Source organism: Empidonax traillii, unplaced genomic scaffold (assembly GCF_003031625.1).
Source record: "Empidonax traillii isolate 1590-97213 ecotype Southwest subspecies unplaced genomic scaffold, ASM303162v1 scaffold16:size2589160, whole genome shotgun sequence".
Lineage (NCBI taxonomy): Eukaryota > Metazoa > Chordata > Aves > Passeriformes > Tyrannidae > Empidonax > Empidonax traillii.
In genome coordinates this window covers 504,137-519,858 of record NW_020955209.1, presented here as the reverse complement: position 1 = coordinate 519,858, position 15,722 = coordinate 504,137, and the positions used below count along the sequence as shown (strand labels likewise).

The 15,722-nt window shown below is 38.2% G+C and overlaps 1 protein-coding gene across 1 annotated transcript in view; it reads right to left on the bottom strand.

The window, feature by feature from the left end:
- The window catches only part of LIN28B (lin-28 homolog B), a 97,353-nt gene that overhangs the window by 67,424 nt on the left and 14,207 nt on the right, over nucleotides 1-15,722 (bottom strand). The window contains exon 3 of the mRNA XM_027895089.1: nucleotides 13,011-13,195. Coding sequence (XP_027750890.1) covers nucleotides 13,011-13,195 — 185 coding nt within the window. The remainder of the gene's footprint in view (nucleotides 1-13,010; nucleotides 13,196-15,722) is intronic.

Here is a 15,722-nt window from a genome sequence, read left to right as displayed (position 1 = left end):
CAGAGGTTTTCCTCCAACTGCGCCAGCGCTAGCACAGCAGAGAAGACAACAGCCGACTGGCAAATCTCATCAGCAAACAAAAAAAATTAAGGCCCAGAATCTTTACTTTTGGTACGTTGTAGATTACAGTTATATGGGTTGATTTGCACAGCACTGATCCAGAAGGGGACTGGCAAATACAAAAACCACAGCTCCAGTCAGCATCACTCTCTGCCATCCCTTTATGCAGCAGGATCCAAAGTGATCTACACTGTTAAACCTGTTTCCTGAAACAGGCGTGAATGTTGTAGAAGGCTTGTATGCAAATATTTGAAAGATCTTTTATTTCCTATACTATCATATATTCATAATGAATATTTCATCGTGGGGTCTTTTGCATAATATCTAAATTAATTTTTCTAAATTAATTTTGTTAATGTTTGAATGTGGCTTTTTAACAATAAAATTTTAACAGTGGCATTGTTACCACAAAGTTCTTAATAAAATTTGTCAAATTCATGGAAACCTGACACGTCAAAATCTGAACATCTGCTTTTGATACAAAAGTATTTTGTTTAGTAAATGTTTAAAAAATATTTTACAATAATGTAATCAGTATTTTTCAATAAACCAATTTTTAAAGGAAGCAAGGATTAATCTCTTTCTTCTGTATTTAGCATGTCCCCTATTGCTTGATAATTTACTTCCATACAGATTTAATAAGAGGAAACAATTTGGGGTTTTGTCCATCGTCTTTGAAAATTTGGCAATGAGGTGTGAATGTGCCCGGAACAACGTTCTTGTAAGAGATAAATTCAGATTAACTTTGTTAAACAGTTGGATTCAAACAGTAACAAAAAAAACCAGTACTAAACTTTTTACATGTTCACTTAAGTGGAGAAAGTCATATATCAGTACCTATTTTTATTTTCTTACATACCATCAATAAATAATTATCTGCCAAGTCCTCTTTATGACCTGAAATGCCAGGAATTTCAAACTTGTCCACAAAATGGCAAAGCTACGCTTAAACTAATGAAGACCCTGCTGAATGTGCTGCAAGAAATTTAGATGAACATTCATGTATGATAAGCTCATACAAATAATACTGTTATATAATTAGTTTTGGGGGCATTTTAAAGATTGCAAAGCACTCACAAAGATAGTTAAAACAAGAACATCGAATGATAGTTTATACACCCAGCCCCCCCTTTCATTTACTTAATCATGCTTTTCTGGTTTAAGTATCTAAGCTCCCAGCTGAAATGACCAGGAAAAAAATCCTTGAGGGAAACTGTGCATATATATTGAAATTTCTTGAAACTATTTCACTGATTTCACCTGGCTCAACATTTCATGCCTTAGTAACATTTGGTCCTTGAAGTGTAGCTAAAACATACCGTATTCTCAAAATGCACATCAGATGGAGGGAGAAAACAGAAACTAAACTAAGGTTTACCAGTTTTTAAAAATTTAACAATTACATTATATTCATCATCCTACAACCAAAAATACTACCAAAAAATCAATCATTTTATGATATTACCTCATTCATGAGAATATAATATACTATAGGTGCATTTCATGACATCTGTTGTGGTCAGTGCCAGTTTAGATCCCTTGTAGGGGACATCTGGATAAAAGGAAATCAAACTATAAAAACATAGCATTGTTTTATCTGTAATTTTAAAAAATATACTGATTCCCATATGAAAAAAAAATTAATATGCAGAAGATCACAGAAAATCTTAAAACACTGATTATACTACATAATAATGAATACTAAAAATAATTAATTTTTGGCCAAATGCTTCAACTGTAGCCACTTCAATAGTCTAATCTTGTCCATGTACAGCTGTCACCAGTTAAGCAATGATCATCCAAGGAAGAAGTACTATCTGTGTGAAGATTAACACTAAACCCACATAAGCATGGAATGTGCTATCATTTTCCAATAAACTACTGATGATTATTGTCAGTAAAAAAGATAATATATTACAAAAATAATTATTCTGCCATTAAAAATATGTAATTGCTTAATTAAAAATTAATGCAGATTAATGTAAAAATTCTTTGAGGAAACTGATTCTATCACTTACATTATTAAACATGAAGAGACACTGTTGCTCAAAGAAGACTGCAGATTAATTTTAAAAGCATTTGCATTCCTGAAAAATGTTAAGTAGTCACTAAAAGAAAAGACCTATAAAGTGGAATATGCATCTTTATTTTTTACAAAAGTCTTTGATAATTTCTACTGAAGGCAGTGTAGGTAGAGATCATATTTAAAGGAACCTTTTCAATCAGTATTTTGAATTTACACAATTTTAAACATCTTCAAATCTGATTGATCATACTTTGGAATGATTAGTAGATTTCTTTTATTTTAATTATTGATGAAAGGAAGGCACTGCTAAGAGGAGAATCTGATAGCCTACTTTCTTAGTGTAGATAATGGACTATAGTCCAGGAGAATTAAGCACTACTTTAGTGAAAAATGTGGTATTTACTGTTCCATTAAGTGTTCACAAAATCATGAATTAACACTAATAAAATCCTATTCCAGTAGGTCTAAGCAAAAATTTTATCTTCAGATGTACTATATTTCCACCTGAAAATCTTTAATATTCATTTCATCTTAACAATGCACGTTCAAAATTTTTTGCTCTCTTATCATCTACAGTTCAATCCCACAGTCCTCTCTTTGTGACTAGTCCTGTAAAGTCACTGGTGACATGCAAAGATCTCTACAGTATCAAAAACTAAGTTTCATTATTTCTTAATGCATCTTGCTTCACATCCAGATAAGTCACTCTCAAGTAATGTCTATCTTTAACTATTTCCTGAAGCCAATTAAAAACACTTCTAAAAATTATTTTATCTCTTTTTTTTCCAGGTTGCAATATTTTCTAAATCATAATCACACAGAATGAACAGGATGCCCTGTTAAAATCAGCCTGCCTGCTGGAGCCACCCAGACCCCTATACAAGAAACTATGCATTCCTTACAGGGTTAACTTCTACCCTACATTTCCCGCCCATTAAACAAGTTTCTGCAAAACATGCTACGTGAAAACATTAAACAAATGTGATTTTGACTGGTATAAAACAGCTGTTACAAATGTAATGTGCTTTCTTTAATTAACACACACCACGCAGACACACAAATGTCCAAAACAATGAAGCAGGCAAACAAAGCAGATTTGGCACTGCCAAACGAGAATTTTATTCACTGTAGTGGAGAGCTGTTAAGCACTGTGGTGAAATGGACATTTTTGGCTAACTGCATTCACAAATATGTGAGGACTATATTATGCCTCTAAATCTGTGAACTGTTCACCCTCTCCTGCCTAAGCAGAAGGTTCAGCTACTTCCTCCTCCCCACCAGTCAATACTCTCCCTTGTATCTGAGTAGTATGTGTACATCCCTAATATAAAGGCCTGGGAAAAAGACAGATCCTGGAGGATCCTACCAGAGAGATTCCCATCCTTTCCTTTGCAAACACAGGTATGCAATACTGCAGTTGCAAAGTTTTTTTTTCTTTTTTTTTTTAAATTTCATTTTTAAAAAAAACACTACTGCATCCCATCACCCCTGCCAGAAATCAAAGGCCCTGCACAGAACTGAAGAGCTGTTCAAGATCCCAAGGTTCTTCGACTGCAAAGGTGAACTTCATTCACCTTCAACAGAATCTGCCTGCATGCACAGTGAGGAGTGTTTTTCACACCGGGAGCAATTATCATAGTTCTTCTCTTTCCTAATGTGAGGAAATTATTTGGGACTGACCAATTTTTCAACAGAGAGATGAAAAAACCCAGAACATTATCAGCCTGAGACCTTTCAATCAAAGCATTCTGGCAGATGAGTGGTCAGGTGAATTTAGGTAAGACGATAAATACTAGGCATTCACAGTACAAAAAAAAGTGGCACATTATGAAAAAGATATCCAAGTTGCACATATAACATAACGTGTATGCATGAACTTGAGAAGTTGTACCACTTTTAGCCAACTTTCAATTAAGCAGCAGAGACCCAAACCCTGTTTACTACTCTACATTTTAGGCACTGTACAGGGAACAGCTCAGATCACAATACAGTATGCATGTTTTTGAGCACAAAATGCACAGACAGCCTTACGAAAACAAAAGGCTGTAAACTACGTACTTCCAGTAAAAGCATTCATACAGGAGACTTAAAATCCACTTCTAATACTGCCCATTTTATTGAACAAGTTTCACAGGTCAGTGGGATCACTTCACAGAAGACTGAGCAAAATTTGGCCCATCAGGTCTGTAATATCCACAAGAAGAGAAGGGATAGAATAGTTTCATTACATTAAGGATGAGGTTTTGTTCGCTTTTGAACCAATCCTCAAATTTCCATTCACCTGATACACTACTGAATTTAGCATCTGGGGAAGAGGGTAGCAAACAGGTTTTTGAATAATTCTTGGATCTTATTCCACTTTAGTGTTCAAAATGGCTAATTCTCAAAACGTGTAATCTGCATGTTTTAGGCCAGGTAATTAAACTGGGTGAGATAATATATATCTGTTAAATACAGGGAGTAAGTAGTTTGGGATCTAATCCAGAGTCTACAGAAGTAAGCTTGGGTCTATTAGGTACATTCTATACTACTACTTTTACGTATTTCTAGTATTTCCAATATAATTAGTCTAAGAAGATTCAGAAATTACTACACGTCATCAGCAGAGGCTTTTTAAAATCCCGTATTTCCCCTACAATTGAATTATTACACATAGCCCATAAAACCAACCATGATTTTGATTATTACCTTGCAAAACACAGTTGTAAAATGAAATAAAACATTTTTTAAATCATAGCACATGTGCACTATTAAGAGATTTTAAAGACATCTGTACTTTGAAAAAAATACACACTGATGTTATTCTAGTCTCCTTAAAGTACCCAATGGTTATCACTTTTAGTCTCAATTTCAGCCCAGGGAATATTTTGGTGCATATATTTATATGACCATAAACAGAGAAAGTTATAACACAAATGTTAAAGTAGCCTCAAGTGGCACTGAAATAAAAGCAGTCGAGGAAAAAAAAAGAGGAAAAAAAAATCCCTCAACGCTGCATGCCTATAAATTATCATGACTAATTAAAAGAGGGCCTCTCTGGGAACAGATTATCTTTGAAGGGAAAGCCAGTATCAGCTAAAATCATGAAAATTACACATTTATGAATGTAATAACATCATTAGTGTTTTCTAACAGAGTTTAAGATCTACAGTAGTCACGGCATATTACTTTGATTTTGTAGATAAATTCATACACTCCAAATACTGATTAAATATGCATTCACTCAGATTTTAACTGTTAAACAATTTTAAGAGGTGAAAATACTAACCTATTGTGCTAACAAAATGAACCCAAACATTTCAGCCTCCCTCCTTCCAAAAAATGTAATTCTAGCACCAGATCAAAATGTTGGAATAGAAACTATTTGTGTGATTTTCTTGGCTCCTGCACTGATAATAGAACAAGAGTAGTCTACATGTTCACAGACAAATCACCTCAGTGTTGATGTATTTATTTTCAAAGTTGAAATTCCACACATACAACCAAAAATTCTCTGATTTTTTTTTTTTTATTTACAAAAAGTACTTTTTAAAAACTGCAATCAATGTATTTCAGTGCCATCACTGAACTGTAACCACAACGCGGAAAAGAGAAACCTATAATACTGAAGTGTGACCCACAGATTCCTGAAACATTCCTCTTCCAAGGAGAGCTCAGATGCTTGTACTCATCCCAAGACCCTCAGTGCCCTTTTTCTTGAAAAGTCACTAATGCTTGCATTGTCTCTCCATCCCCAGCTGAAGGCAGGAACACCAGTATTCTGCTGCTTTGCACCAGAGGAGATTGCAGTTTCATTCGCATTTCCTCTGCCAGCAGCTTCCAACTCTTTCCTCCAATACCTTCACCTCACCCTGGCAGCTACTTGCTTACATCCTTGGCCACCCTTCCATGGTGCCAACATTGGCCACCCTTACTTGTGGGGATCATGGGGTTTCTCTGATATGAAAAATGGATAAAAATCAGACACAAACCCAAATATTTCCCCAGCTGAGTCTGCCATGCAGCACTCATGCTAGCCCAACAGGAAGAGTGATATCAAAGCTGTTGAAGCTTACTGAGGCAGCAGCGCTGCTGCCAAATGTAAAAGTAAAGTCATGGCCATAGGATTCCCACCAAAAAGGGGGACTGTAGACAGTATCAACCTCCACCTATTCACCCACACTGCTACTGCAAAGCCTTACTCAGCTGCTTGCAGAGCAGCTGCTGACCTGCTCTATGTTACAGCTTTGCATGTTATGAAAAAATCAAATTCAGTGCCAGTTTTCCATAATGCAACAGATTGTGAAACTTGCAGCAAGTTCCACAGCTGCTCTGCAAGCAGCTGAGACATCTCTGGAGTAAGGATCTGGAATTCTCTCCTAGCCATCTCCCAAGGAGTTAACTCCCCCCTCCATTTTAAGTCAGGAACAGCCAGAATAATCTGAGGAAAAGCCTGGACACCAGTTTCTCCAACTAAATGGGCTCAAGCAATCAGAAGCACTTCCCCACTTTCCATACAGAGGTGTTTACTGATACTCTGCTGATGTAAAAGCAATTTAAGGATTCACTGCTTTCACCAGTGATACCCAGCAAGCAAAAGCCAGTCCAAACCTGTCCTGAGTAATGTCCCTTAAAAGAGCCAAGGATCACATAATACCTTTCTAACAGTCCTGGTAACTTTCAGCTGATTTAACAAAAGGTGAAAAAAAGGCACTCGTACATAGAGGGAATTAAAAATGTAAACATTAGTCCTTATTTATTTGTGTTCATTTTAAGAATCATCATAAACAACCTTTACCCTCTGGCTTCTATGTTCCTAGGATTTTTCTTAAATTATACCTTTACAGTTACTTTTATACAACTCTGTAGAAACTGGTGGGCCTAATCTTGCTTCTGTTGATAATCACTGGAGAAAAATGACAGGCCTTTACTGTGATAGGTTATATAAGAAAGATAAATTAAATAAGATTTACATGGGAGTATACTTTTTAAATAAAGAGTCTGAAACACAACTCTGGGTAGCTCTAGATTTACCCAAGTAATGTAGTTGCAAACCAGGACAAGCAACAATAACAACATTTTCCCCAATCTGACAATTCATTTCCTTTTAGCTTCAGTTCATGTTTTGTATGTATCATGCTTTGATATCTTATGTTTGTGCCTCAGACAAAATATCCTCTTCCTTCCAGTATCCCAACCCCAGTGCACAACTTCCTCAGTCTTGGAGAAAAGGAGGATAGCATGCTCTGGAAAGGGTGTACTTACTGCTCTGCTGAAGAGGTAATACCCCTTAAGACAAAGTAGTCCCACTGCAGGCCTCTGCCTTTGAGCTACTTATGATTTTTGCTTGTCAACATGCAATGTTTAAAATCCTTCAGCAAAATCGGATCTGATTTGACACCACTTAGGTTTAATGGTGTTACTATTCACTTAAATGCTACATAGGTCTAGCAATAAAAGTGTACTGTAATGTTGGGTTCAGATGTAAACAGATGAAATCTGGAAGGTTCAGAAGTTGGTGGCTCCATAACTTAAATAACCAAATTACAGGTTTCTTCAGACAACCATCTTAAATTATCAAGCTGTCAGTGAAGTATATTTTGCCATCTCTGTGTCCATAGGTAGGATTTGAAATGTAGGAATGACATAATTAGTAGCCAAAATAAATTAAGAAAAAAAAAAACAAAACAAACCAACCAACCCAAAAAAAAAAAAAAAAACCAACCCAAAAAACAAGGTTGTACTGCTCCACACTGGAGAATGCAAATCCATGGTCCCCATAATTTAAAGTCAGTTTTCTCTGTATGCCGCAACACAGCTGGTGAGTGCCAAAGCTTCCCCAGCAGGTACCCGTTACAGATGCTACCTACACGCGTGGAGGCTGCTGAGCAGACTTTGACACCCACGTTTGATCTCTGCCGGATCTCTCGTACACATGCTCACTGCAGACACACGTTTACTCCCATTCGCTTCCTTCCTCAGCTTCCCTCTCTAAATCCTGCTAGCCACTTTTGTTTTGATTAGAACTGGGCTTGCCTGGTCCCCAGCAGAAGTCAAAGATGGCAAGGCTTTAATAGCATACTCTGCATAAAGACTTCTATAGTCCAAAACAGGTATTGCTATGTCATGTTTTAACAATAAGGATTAATGCAATACTGATCCCTCTTGCTTCCCTAGAACTTCCAGTTATCCTGAACAATTAGCTTTTTACATGCTCCCAATAATACAGAAATGGAAAAGGTATGCTAGATGAATGAATGCATCCTTGCAAAGGCATGGGATTACATGTGCTCACAATTCAACATTGAGTGTAACATGCCATGGCCAACTGTGTCCTAGAAAAAGTAGTTCAACTGTTCCTAAAATACTAGAGATTCAAAGAACAAGCATCTGATTCATCATCAAAAGGGATGGTTGGTCAAGTAAAGGAAAAGACTTTTCAGATGCAGCTTATATGTCTTATTTTCCATTTATTCTTCTGTTTACAGTCATACTACTTTTTCCTCTTTCTTTTGTTGAAGGTACTTGAAACAATAAGAGCAAAATTTATAATATACAGTGATAGCACAGTGCAGAAGAACTCAATGAAAGAAAAAAGACTCATCCATTTTTATCACGTAGTAACGGTAACTTGTAGCAACAGTAATAAAGTTCAGATGAAAGTCAAAAATTTCAAGCCAACTATGTTCCTTTTAATGAGAAAACAAAATACACCAGCTCCTAAATGCTGCTCCTCCCTTCCTTCCTCTCCCCATCTCATAAAAGAGGATCCCAAAGAAGGATTCTGTTTAAGGTTCCAGTTCAGAAATCCCTTAATGTGGTAAGAATTTTGAACTACAGAGCCAGGTCCCAATAAACATAATCTAAACCGAACAATCCATCCCAGCCTGAAAGACCACATTACTGAGAAAGAGAAATTTACAACCACTGATATTCACATACATGTATTTAATTGCATCTGTTTACACTCAGCACCCTACCCTTCATTATCATCTCTAACATCTGGGCTTCACACTAAGCAAAGGAAAAGGGACATGTTTCTAACTTAGTCTCTACAAAGTGTGTGCAAAAAAGAATACACAGCATTTTTGCCTTACTGCCAGCATCCAAAGAAGTTGTACATATCCAAGTTGTGTGTACAACATCGAAAATGCAAAAAAAATTACAACAAAGATAATCCTTTTCTGATTTTATGAGAGCTTCAGCTCTTCTTAGTTCTTTGCATTGAAGACCTTTTTCCACGTGCACCACAAAATGTTTCACTCACTTCACCTCTCCAGTCTGTTTTACCCTTCGAGAAATAAATCTTTTTCTAAAATTTAACAAGACCCCCTCACACATAACTATGTCTAGAATTCACATCAAAAAGAGAAACCAAGCTGTATTATTCATTCCATGGTAACCTACTAAGAGTACAAATGACAGTACTGAGCCAAATTCAGTAAGGTGCACATTCCTTGGAATTAACAGTGTTACAAAGGACTAACACTGCTACTGGTGTGGGTTTTTTTGGGGTTGTGGGTTTTTCTGTTTGTTTTTTTTTTTAAACAAACAAACAGAGGACCAGAAAAGGAGAGAAAAAGACAGACGGAGAAAGACAGAAAAACAAAAAGACGGGAACAATGGACTAGGCACATTGCTACATTGGTCATGGTTTGTGTTTGAAAAATTAAATGCTTTTTAGGACTTGTAATTTTTATATGACCCTGAACGACTCAAACATAGGACTTTAAGATTTAAGCTGCATCAGAATAAAGCTAAAAAGGATAAGAATGTAGACGTTTGTAAGTGTATGCAATTACACTGTAGACACATATAATGGCTGACGTGTTTCTACCTTAAATAACACATCTAGCTCATTACCAGAAGGGTAACAACAATCTGAAGGTAGTTCAAAAAAGATCAATCCAAATGATTAACGCCAATGGAGGGACTTAAAAGGCAGAGTTAAAAACTCAATACTGAAGCTGTTTCATGAACGGTACTTTTGCTGGGTGAAATGGGAGATAAGTCTGAACAAAAGCACTGTCCTCTAAAAATACATTAATATATACAATTAGCAAAGCACTGACTTTAGAAAAACATAGCTATAATCTGCTCACAACTGACAAGGAACTACAAGAAGAGAGCACAATTATTTATTACAAGCTCAAAAGTCTAGGTATAGTGAGCTTAAACTATTACAGGAATTTTGACTTTAGTAAAATACAGTAAGTTTTTGCTCATAGCAAGATCTCATAAACTGGGCATAACCCAGAAAAGGTAAGATAAAAAAGTAAAAATACTGTAGCAGGGCTCAAGCTAGCTTTGACAGGACTTGACCAAGTAAACCAGGAGCTTCTTTTCCCTGCTTAGACTGCCCGATTCTATAAAATGATACTAGTAGCTACAAACACTGCAGAATGAGTGAATGCATACAACACTCAACACACACAAATAAATGATAAAGTGATTTCAAAGCAGTTTTGAACAGCAATATTGTGCTTCAACAGATTAATAAACTAACATATTTGCCTTGAAAAGGCCCTATCACAGGACTAAATTTTTCAAATTAATGAAACTAGTAGGAATAGGGTCCAATAACTGTTCGGGCAACAGACTGTCTTGTACAACCAGCACTGTTAAATAACATTACGGATTTGAAGACATTTTTATGCTCAGGCTGCTACTGTTACCACTAGTCAGCTAACACAAAGCATTCTATATAGCAATATCAATTATCTAAAATGTACTATCAAACAAAACAGAGAGCATTTCTTCCCATTACATTAAACAGAAAACTGCTTTTGATTGATGGAAAGAAGATTCATGTCACCATGAAGTTTATATATATATATATCTATCTTAGATTTAATCAGAAAGAAAAAGGTGAAAAATGTATTTTCTTTGTTGTAAGGGCAATCCACTGCAGAATACTAATAACTTCACTCTGCAAGACATATCTCTAAGTAAACTCAAAATGACTGAAGCACTCAGTTTATATGTAATGAAACATGATAGTTTTCAGTGCATTTTACACTGTGATATGTCTTAGAAAACCAGGGGTTTGGATAATTTGTAATTATTAAACTGTAATAATCAAACTTGTCTAACATTTCCTTCTTGTCCCCTCCTTTAGGGGACACAACTGAATAGCAACTTCCAAATTTACTCTTACTTTATTATTTTCTACGACTATTTTCCATTATGAAACCGCACACCTTGTCTAGTATTACTTAAATGTATCAGGTTATCATGCAGTTCAACACTTCTCTATTTCCACAGCTCTAAGAATATCTTTGTTTCCAAATGTGTTTTTTATTAACAACACTGCTATGCTTCAAATGTTTTCCTACTATTTGAGAAGCAAAAAAATTACATTAACACAAAATTACATTAAGAAAAGGGGAGTTATCTTTAAAGTATATTTATAAAACTCTAAAGAGAAATTTCACAACTTACAGAGATACAAAGAAGGGAAGAAGGGGAAAAGGAGAAAGGCTGATATTTCTTTGGGAAGTACTTCATGCATTCAGTTTTAAAGAGAAAAAGCAGCAGCAAACAGGGGGCACCTCATATGCCAGTACAAAGCAGGAAGTATAGGAATTCAGTAAGTTCACTATTGGATTCTACGCTGTGTACATAATTCCAAATGCAAGCAGCTATATAGAAGTGCAGGCCCTTGGGTGCAGGGCACATGTAAGGCAAGATCAGAAACTCACCCCACCACCCACCACAAGGAATCACGCCCCAGCAATAGTTTCTTTAGAAGATTCTGCCACCCTTTTATTAAGCTAATCAAAGGTGTATGCTTCAAAAAACCTTGGTGGAAAGTTACCATAAAATAAAGCCAGGACACCAAATGCAGCATTAAAAGGGAGTCACTATATAATCATGGAACACCGCCCTGCCTCGTCATTGCAAACGTCATAGAAAGTGGACAACCACGTAAAAAGATGCATTTTTTGTCTCTCTAACATGGCCCTAGCCAAACCCAAAATGGTCTCTTTACCTGATACCTCTCTTCTGTTCTCTGATCACAGAGAAGACGGGTGAAATTCAAAATAACATTGTTCCAACTGCACTTACAGAAGGACCAGGGGAGGTTACACATACTCCTTCTTCACAAGCCATGGTACAGACCTCGGGAAAAGTTCCTTTACCATTTTGTACCTATTTTGCATCTGAAACTCCTTTGCGTGAAAACATTCATACCAGTTTCCACGTTCTAAACACAAAACCATCCACGCTGTTGTGCTTAAAAATAAAACCAAGGACTACCCCTTCTTTTCTCTTCAGCCTTACAGAGACGCTGCTTTTGGTCCGAATTCTTAAACGTTACCTTTTTTTTTTTTTTTTCCCCAGAAAGGAATAATTAAAAATCAACCAACCAAACCACATCCACGCTTCAGAGTATCACCACGGGGATGCTCTCAGGTCTGAATTACTACAAAATAACGCTATAATTATGTCTTAATTTCACTAACTAATCTCAGATGAGCTTTTAAAAAGTAATTCGGGGTTTACAAGTAAACCCTTTAGAACTACTCAAATGTTATTTGAATGAATCCCGACATTTATTTATCCTTTTCCCAGCTTAATTTTAAACAGTTTCCAAGGAAAGGCTTATCTGCTTCTGATCAGTCTGGTGACAAATGATAAACCTTAAAAAGTGTGACATTTGAAAATAAATAAAAACCACAGGAGACGTTTCTAACCAAGGAGAAAGATACGAGGAAACATTATCTCTTTACACAAATCTCCAGCCACAGAGACTAAGTACAATCTAACGACCTTATTTGCTCAAATTGTAATGCTGCCAACAAACCAACTACCTAAGGCAACTTTTTAATTACAGATGTTCCTAAATATGTAGAAAAAAATAGGTTACTTCACATGAAACCAGAGCCCCACTGAACTCAACCAAAAGTGGCAGGCTGAGATGGAAGACAAAAATGGGTCTTACTTGGTGTACAAAGACATCAACTGGAGACTCCAAGGGGCTTCCCTCTCGGTTGCTCATGGAGATGAACCCGAATCCCATTCTCACATTGAACCATTTGCAATGGCCGGTTCCGTGCAAAACCTGGGATTCCTCCTCTTCTTCCTGCTCCGGCAACTTCCCGGGCTCGTCTCCACCTTTACTCGCCCCTGCTGAGGAAGAGGGAAAGGCGGAGGGGGGTGTGTGTAAAGGGTGGGGGAAAGGGGGGGTAAAAAAGAAGGAAGAATGGGACAAGATGCAAAGCAAAGAGTTAAATTCTGGTAACATCCTTTTGCCGCTGTATAAAGGAGTTACTACAAACGGAACAGGGGTTAAAAAACCGGGAGAACAAAACAAAATCAAAAAGCCAACGACGAAAAGTGCATATTTTTTCCTAAATCCTAAAATAAAAACCCTTCTCCCCAAAACACGTAAAAAAAATAAAATCACCGGAGGTTACAGAGAGGAAACACTGCGCACGGAGGCTCTCGCTCTCTCTGTGCCCAAGGCAGCCCACGTTTCTGTACATACGTGTATTTTTCCATTTAACTCCATCTTTCAGCCACATTACAGCACGGAACGCGATACTTTACTTGAATATTGCTGGTTTAAGACCGATCCCATTTCTCAACAGAAATTCTCAGCCCAATTAGTCTCTCCTCGCAAGGCGCAGGACCGGGGGGGCGAGGGGGGAGGCCGGCCGAGGAGGGGTGGAGGAGAGAGAATAGGCAAAATTGGGTAGATTGCACAATTGGTTATTGCACATGCAGCGCCGAAACCACTATTTTCCAACGTGTATCCATCCCTCCTTGGAATAAACTTTCGATTAAAGTTGGGACAGGTGTACGGCCGTTTTCTCATCCCACCACTGCAACTGTGCTTAATCAAACAGGAACAATTCAAACAATAGCCCCCTGAAAGCTTTTCAAGTTGTGAATCGGTGTGGGCGGTACGGAACAGTTTCTGAGCTGGGTAACAATGGGTTTGGAGAAAGCCCCCTTGCGCGAGCTGCTAAAAAAGGGTAATGCATAGTTGGGTTAAAAGCGGGTGGGGGGAGGGGAGGGGGGAGAGGGGGGAGAGCGAGCGAGCGAGCGAAATTCATAGTAAAACAATAGAAAAAGAAAATTAACCTTCGGCCATGTTGCCCCACGGGCCCTCTGCTCCAAACTCGTGAGATGAAAACTTTCCCTGTGGATCGAAGTGGTCTTCTGCATTAATCTAACATCCTGATTTTGAACGATCGCAAATTTAGCTCGCATGGTCTAATGTGCTTTCCCTCTTTTGATTTTTCCCCGTCTCTCTCGCTCTGTTTCTGGCCCCCTGCGCACACGTGACTCGGTCAATTACATGCTTTCTTGCTACTAATTTCACATCGGATCCTTAAGGGGTTGGCAGGAGGCAGGAGCAGCCAATCGCCATTTCAACCAGCTTGACACACCAAAATAATTTATGAATGAACAAGAAATTTTCAACACGGCGCTTTTTTTTCTTTTTTTTTCCTCCTTCCTTTTCGGATAGCTAATCTGCACGCTTCTTTACGGGAAATAGAGATGACGTATTATTCTGGGGTTTCTGCCCCCACCCCACCCCACCCCCCGTGCATGCACAAATCCATAGGAAGATCCGTGTGTTTCCAGATACAGCCCACTGAACAGCAGCTACACGCAGGGGCGGCCGTGCAGAGGAGATTATGGGGGTATCTGTGCCCGCTGCAGGCGGGGTCCGCGTACGCACACGAAGGCGAGATGCTCACGGATGAGGGACACACGTGTGTACAGACGCGGACGGGGTACGCCGGAAGGCATCTGTGTCACCCTCTGCACAAAACGTGGGCAGATGCATAACCGGATCGTTACTAATTTCGCATTCAAATTAAAAGCGCGCCGGAAACGCGGTATCACCTTAATATGGCCCAGAATGTGCGGAGGTTTAGCGTTTCAAAACATTTCTGAAGGGGGGATGGGGCGAGGAATTGTACTTCACAGGTTTCTCCGCCATCTCTTTCCGGGGGAGGGGATGTGATTAATGACTTCCTAAATAAGAGACCAGTTTTCAAGCCGAGAATTGGAGTGAACCTCAATCAGCAGTTGGGAGAGGACTGCCAGAGAAAAGGGTTTACTGGAGAAGAGGAGGGCGGAAAAAAAAAAAAAAAACCCACACTAAAAAAACCCTTGGAAGAAGAAGACAAAGCGGGGAGAAATAACGCTGACCAGGGACTGCTGTTTTAAGTCTTCACTACCAGCGGGAGAGGGGATCCAATTCGGAGAAGAAGTGTGTGATGTGTGAAAGGCTTGGTCACAGCCCCTTTGAAAAGGCACTGCCCTTCCGTGCTCACAGGTACACAGCAATCGCCCTGCCCTGTAGCTTCTCCCGTTGCTGTATTCACCCCCAAATGCTCTTAAAATATTTTTATAGACGTCAGAATAAACAAACAGACTAATTAGGTGAGAATTCGTTTTATTTTCCATCTGTTTATCCTCGTTAGTGTAAAGGTAGAGATGAAAGTATTCTGTCCTCATCACCACCTACTCGCATATAACCTCGCATTACATCCAGCATTATATATATATGTTAAAAACGTTGCCCATACCTATTTAAAACCTGGGCTCAATGACTTTCTTATTAGCCCGCTCCTTCCCCCCCCAGCATTCTGTCTTATCCCAAGGACACACAAACAAAAGCCAAAGCAACAAACTG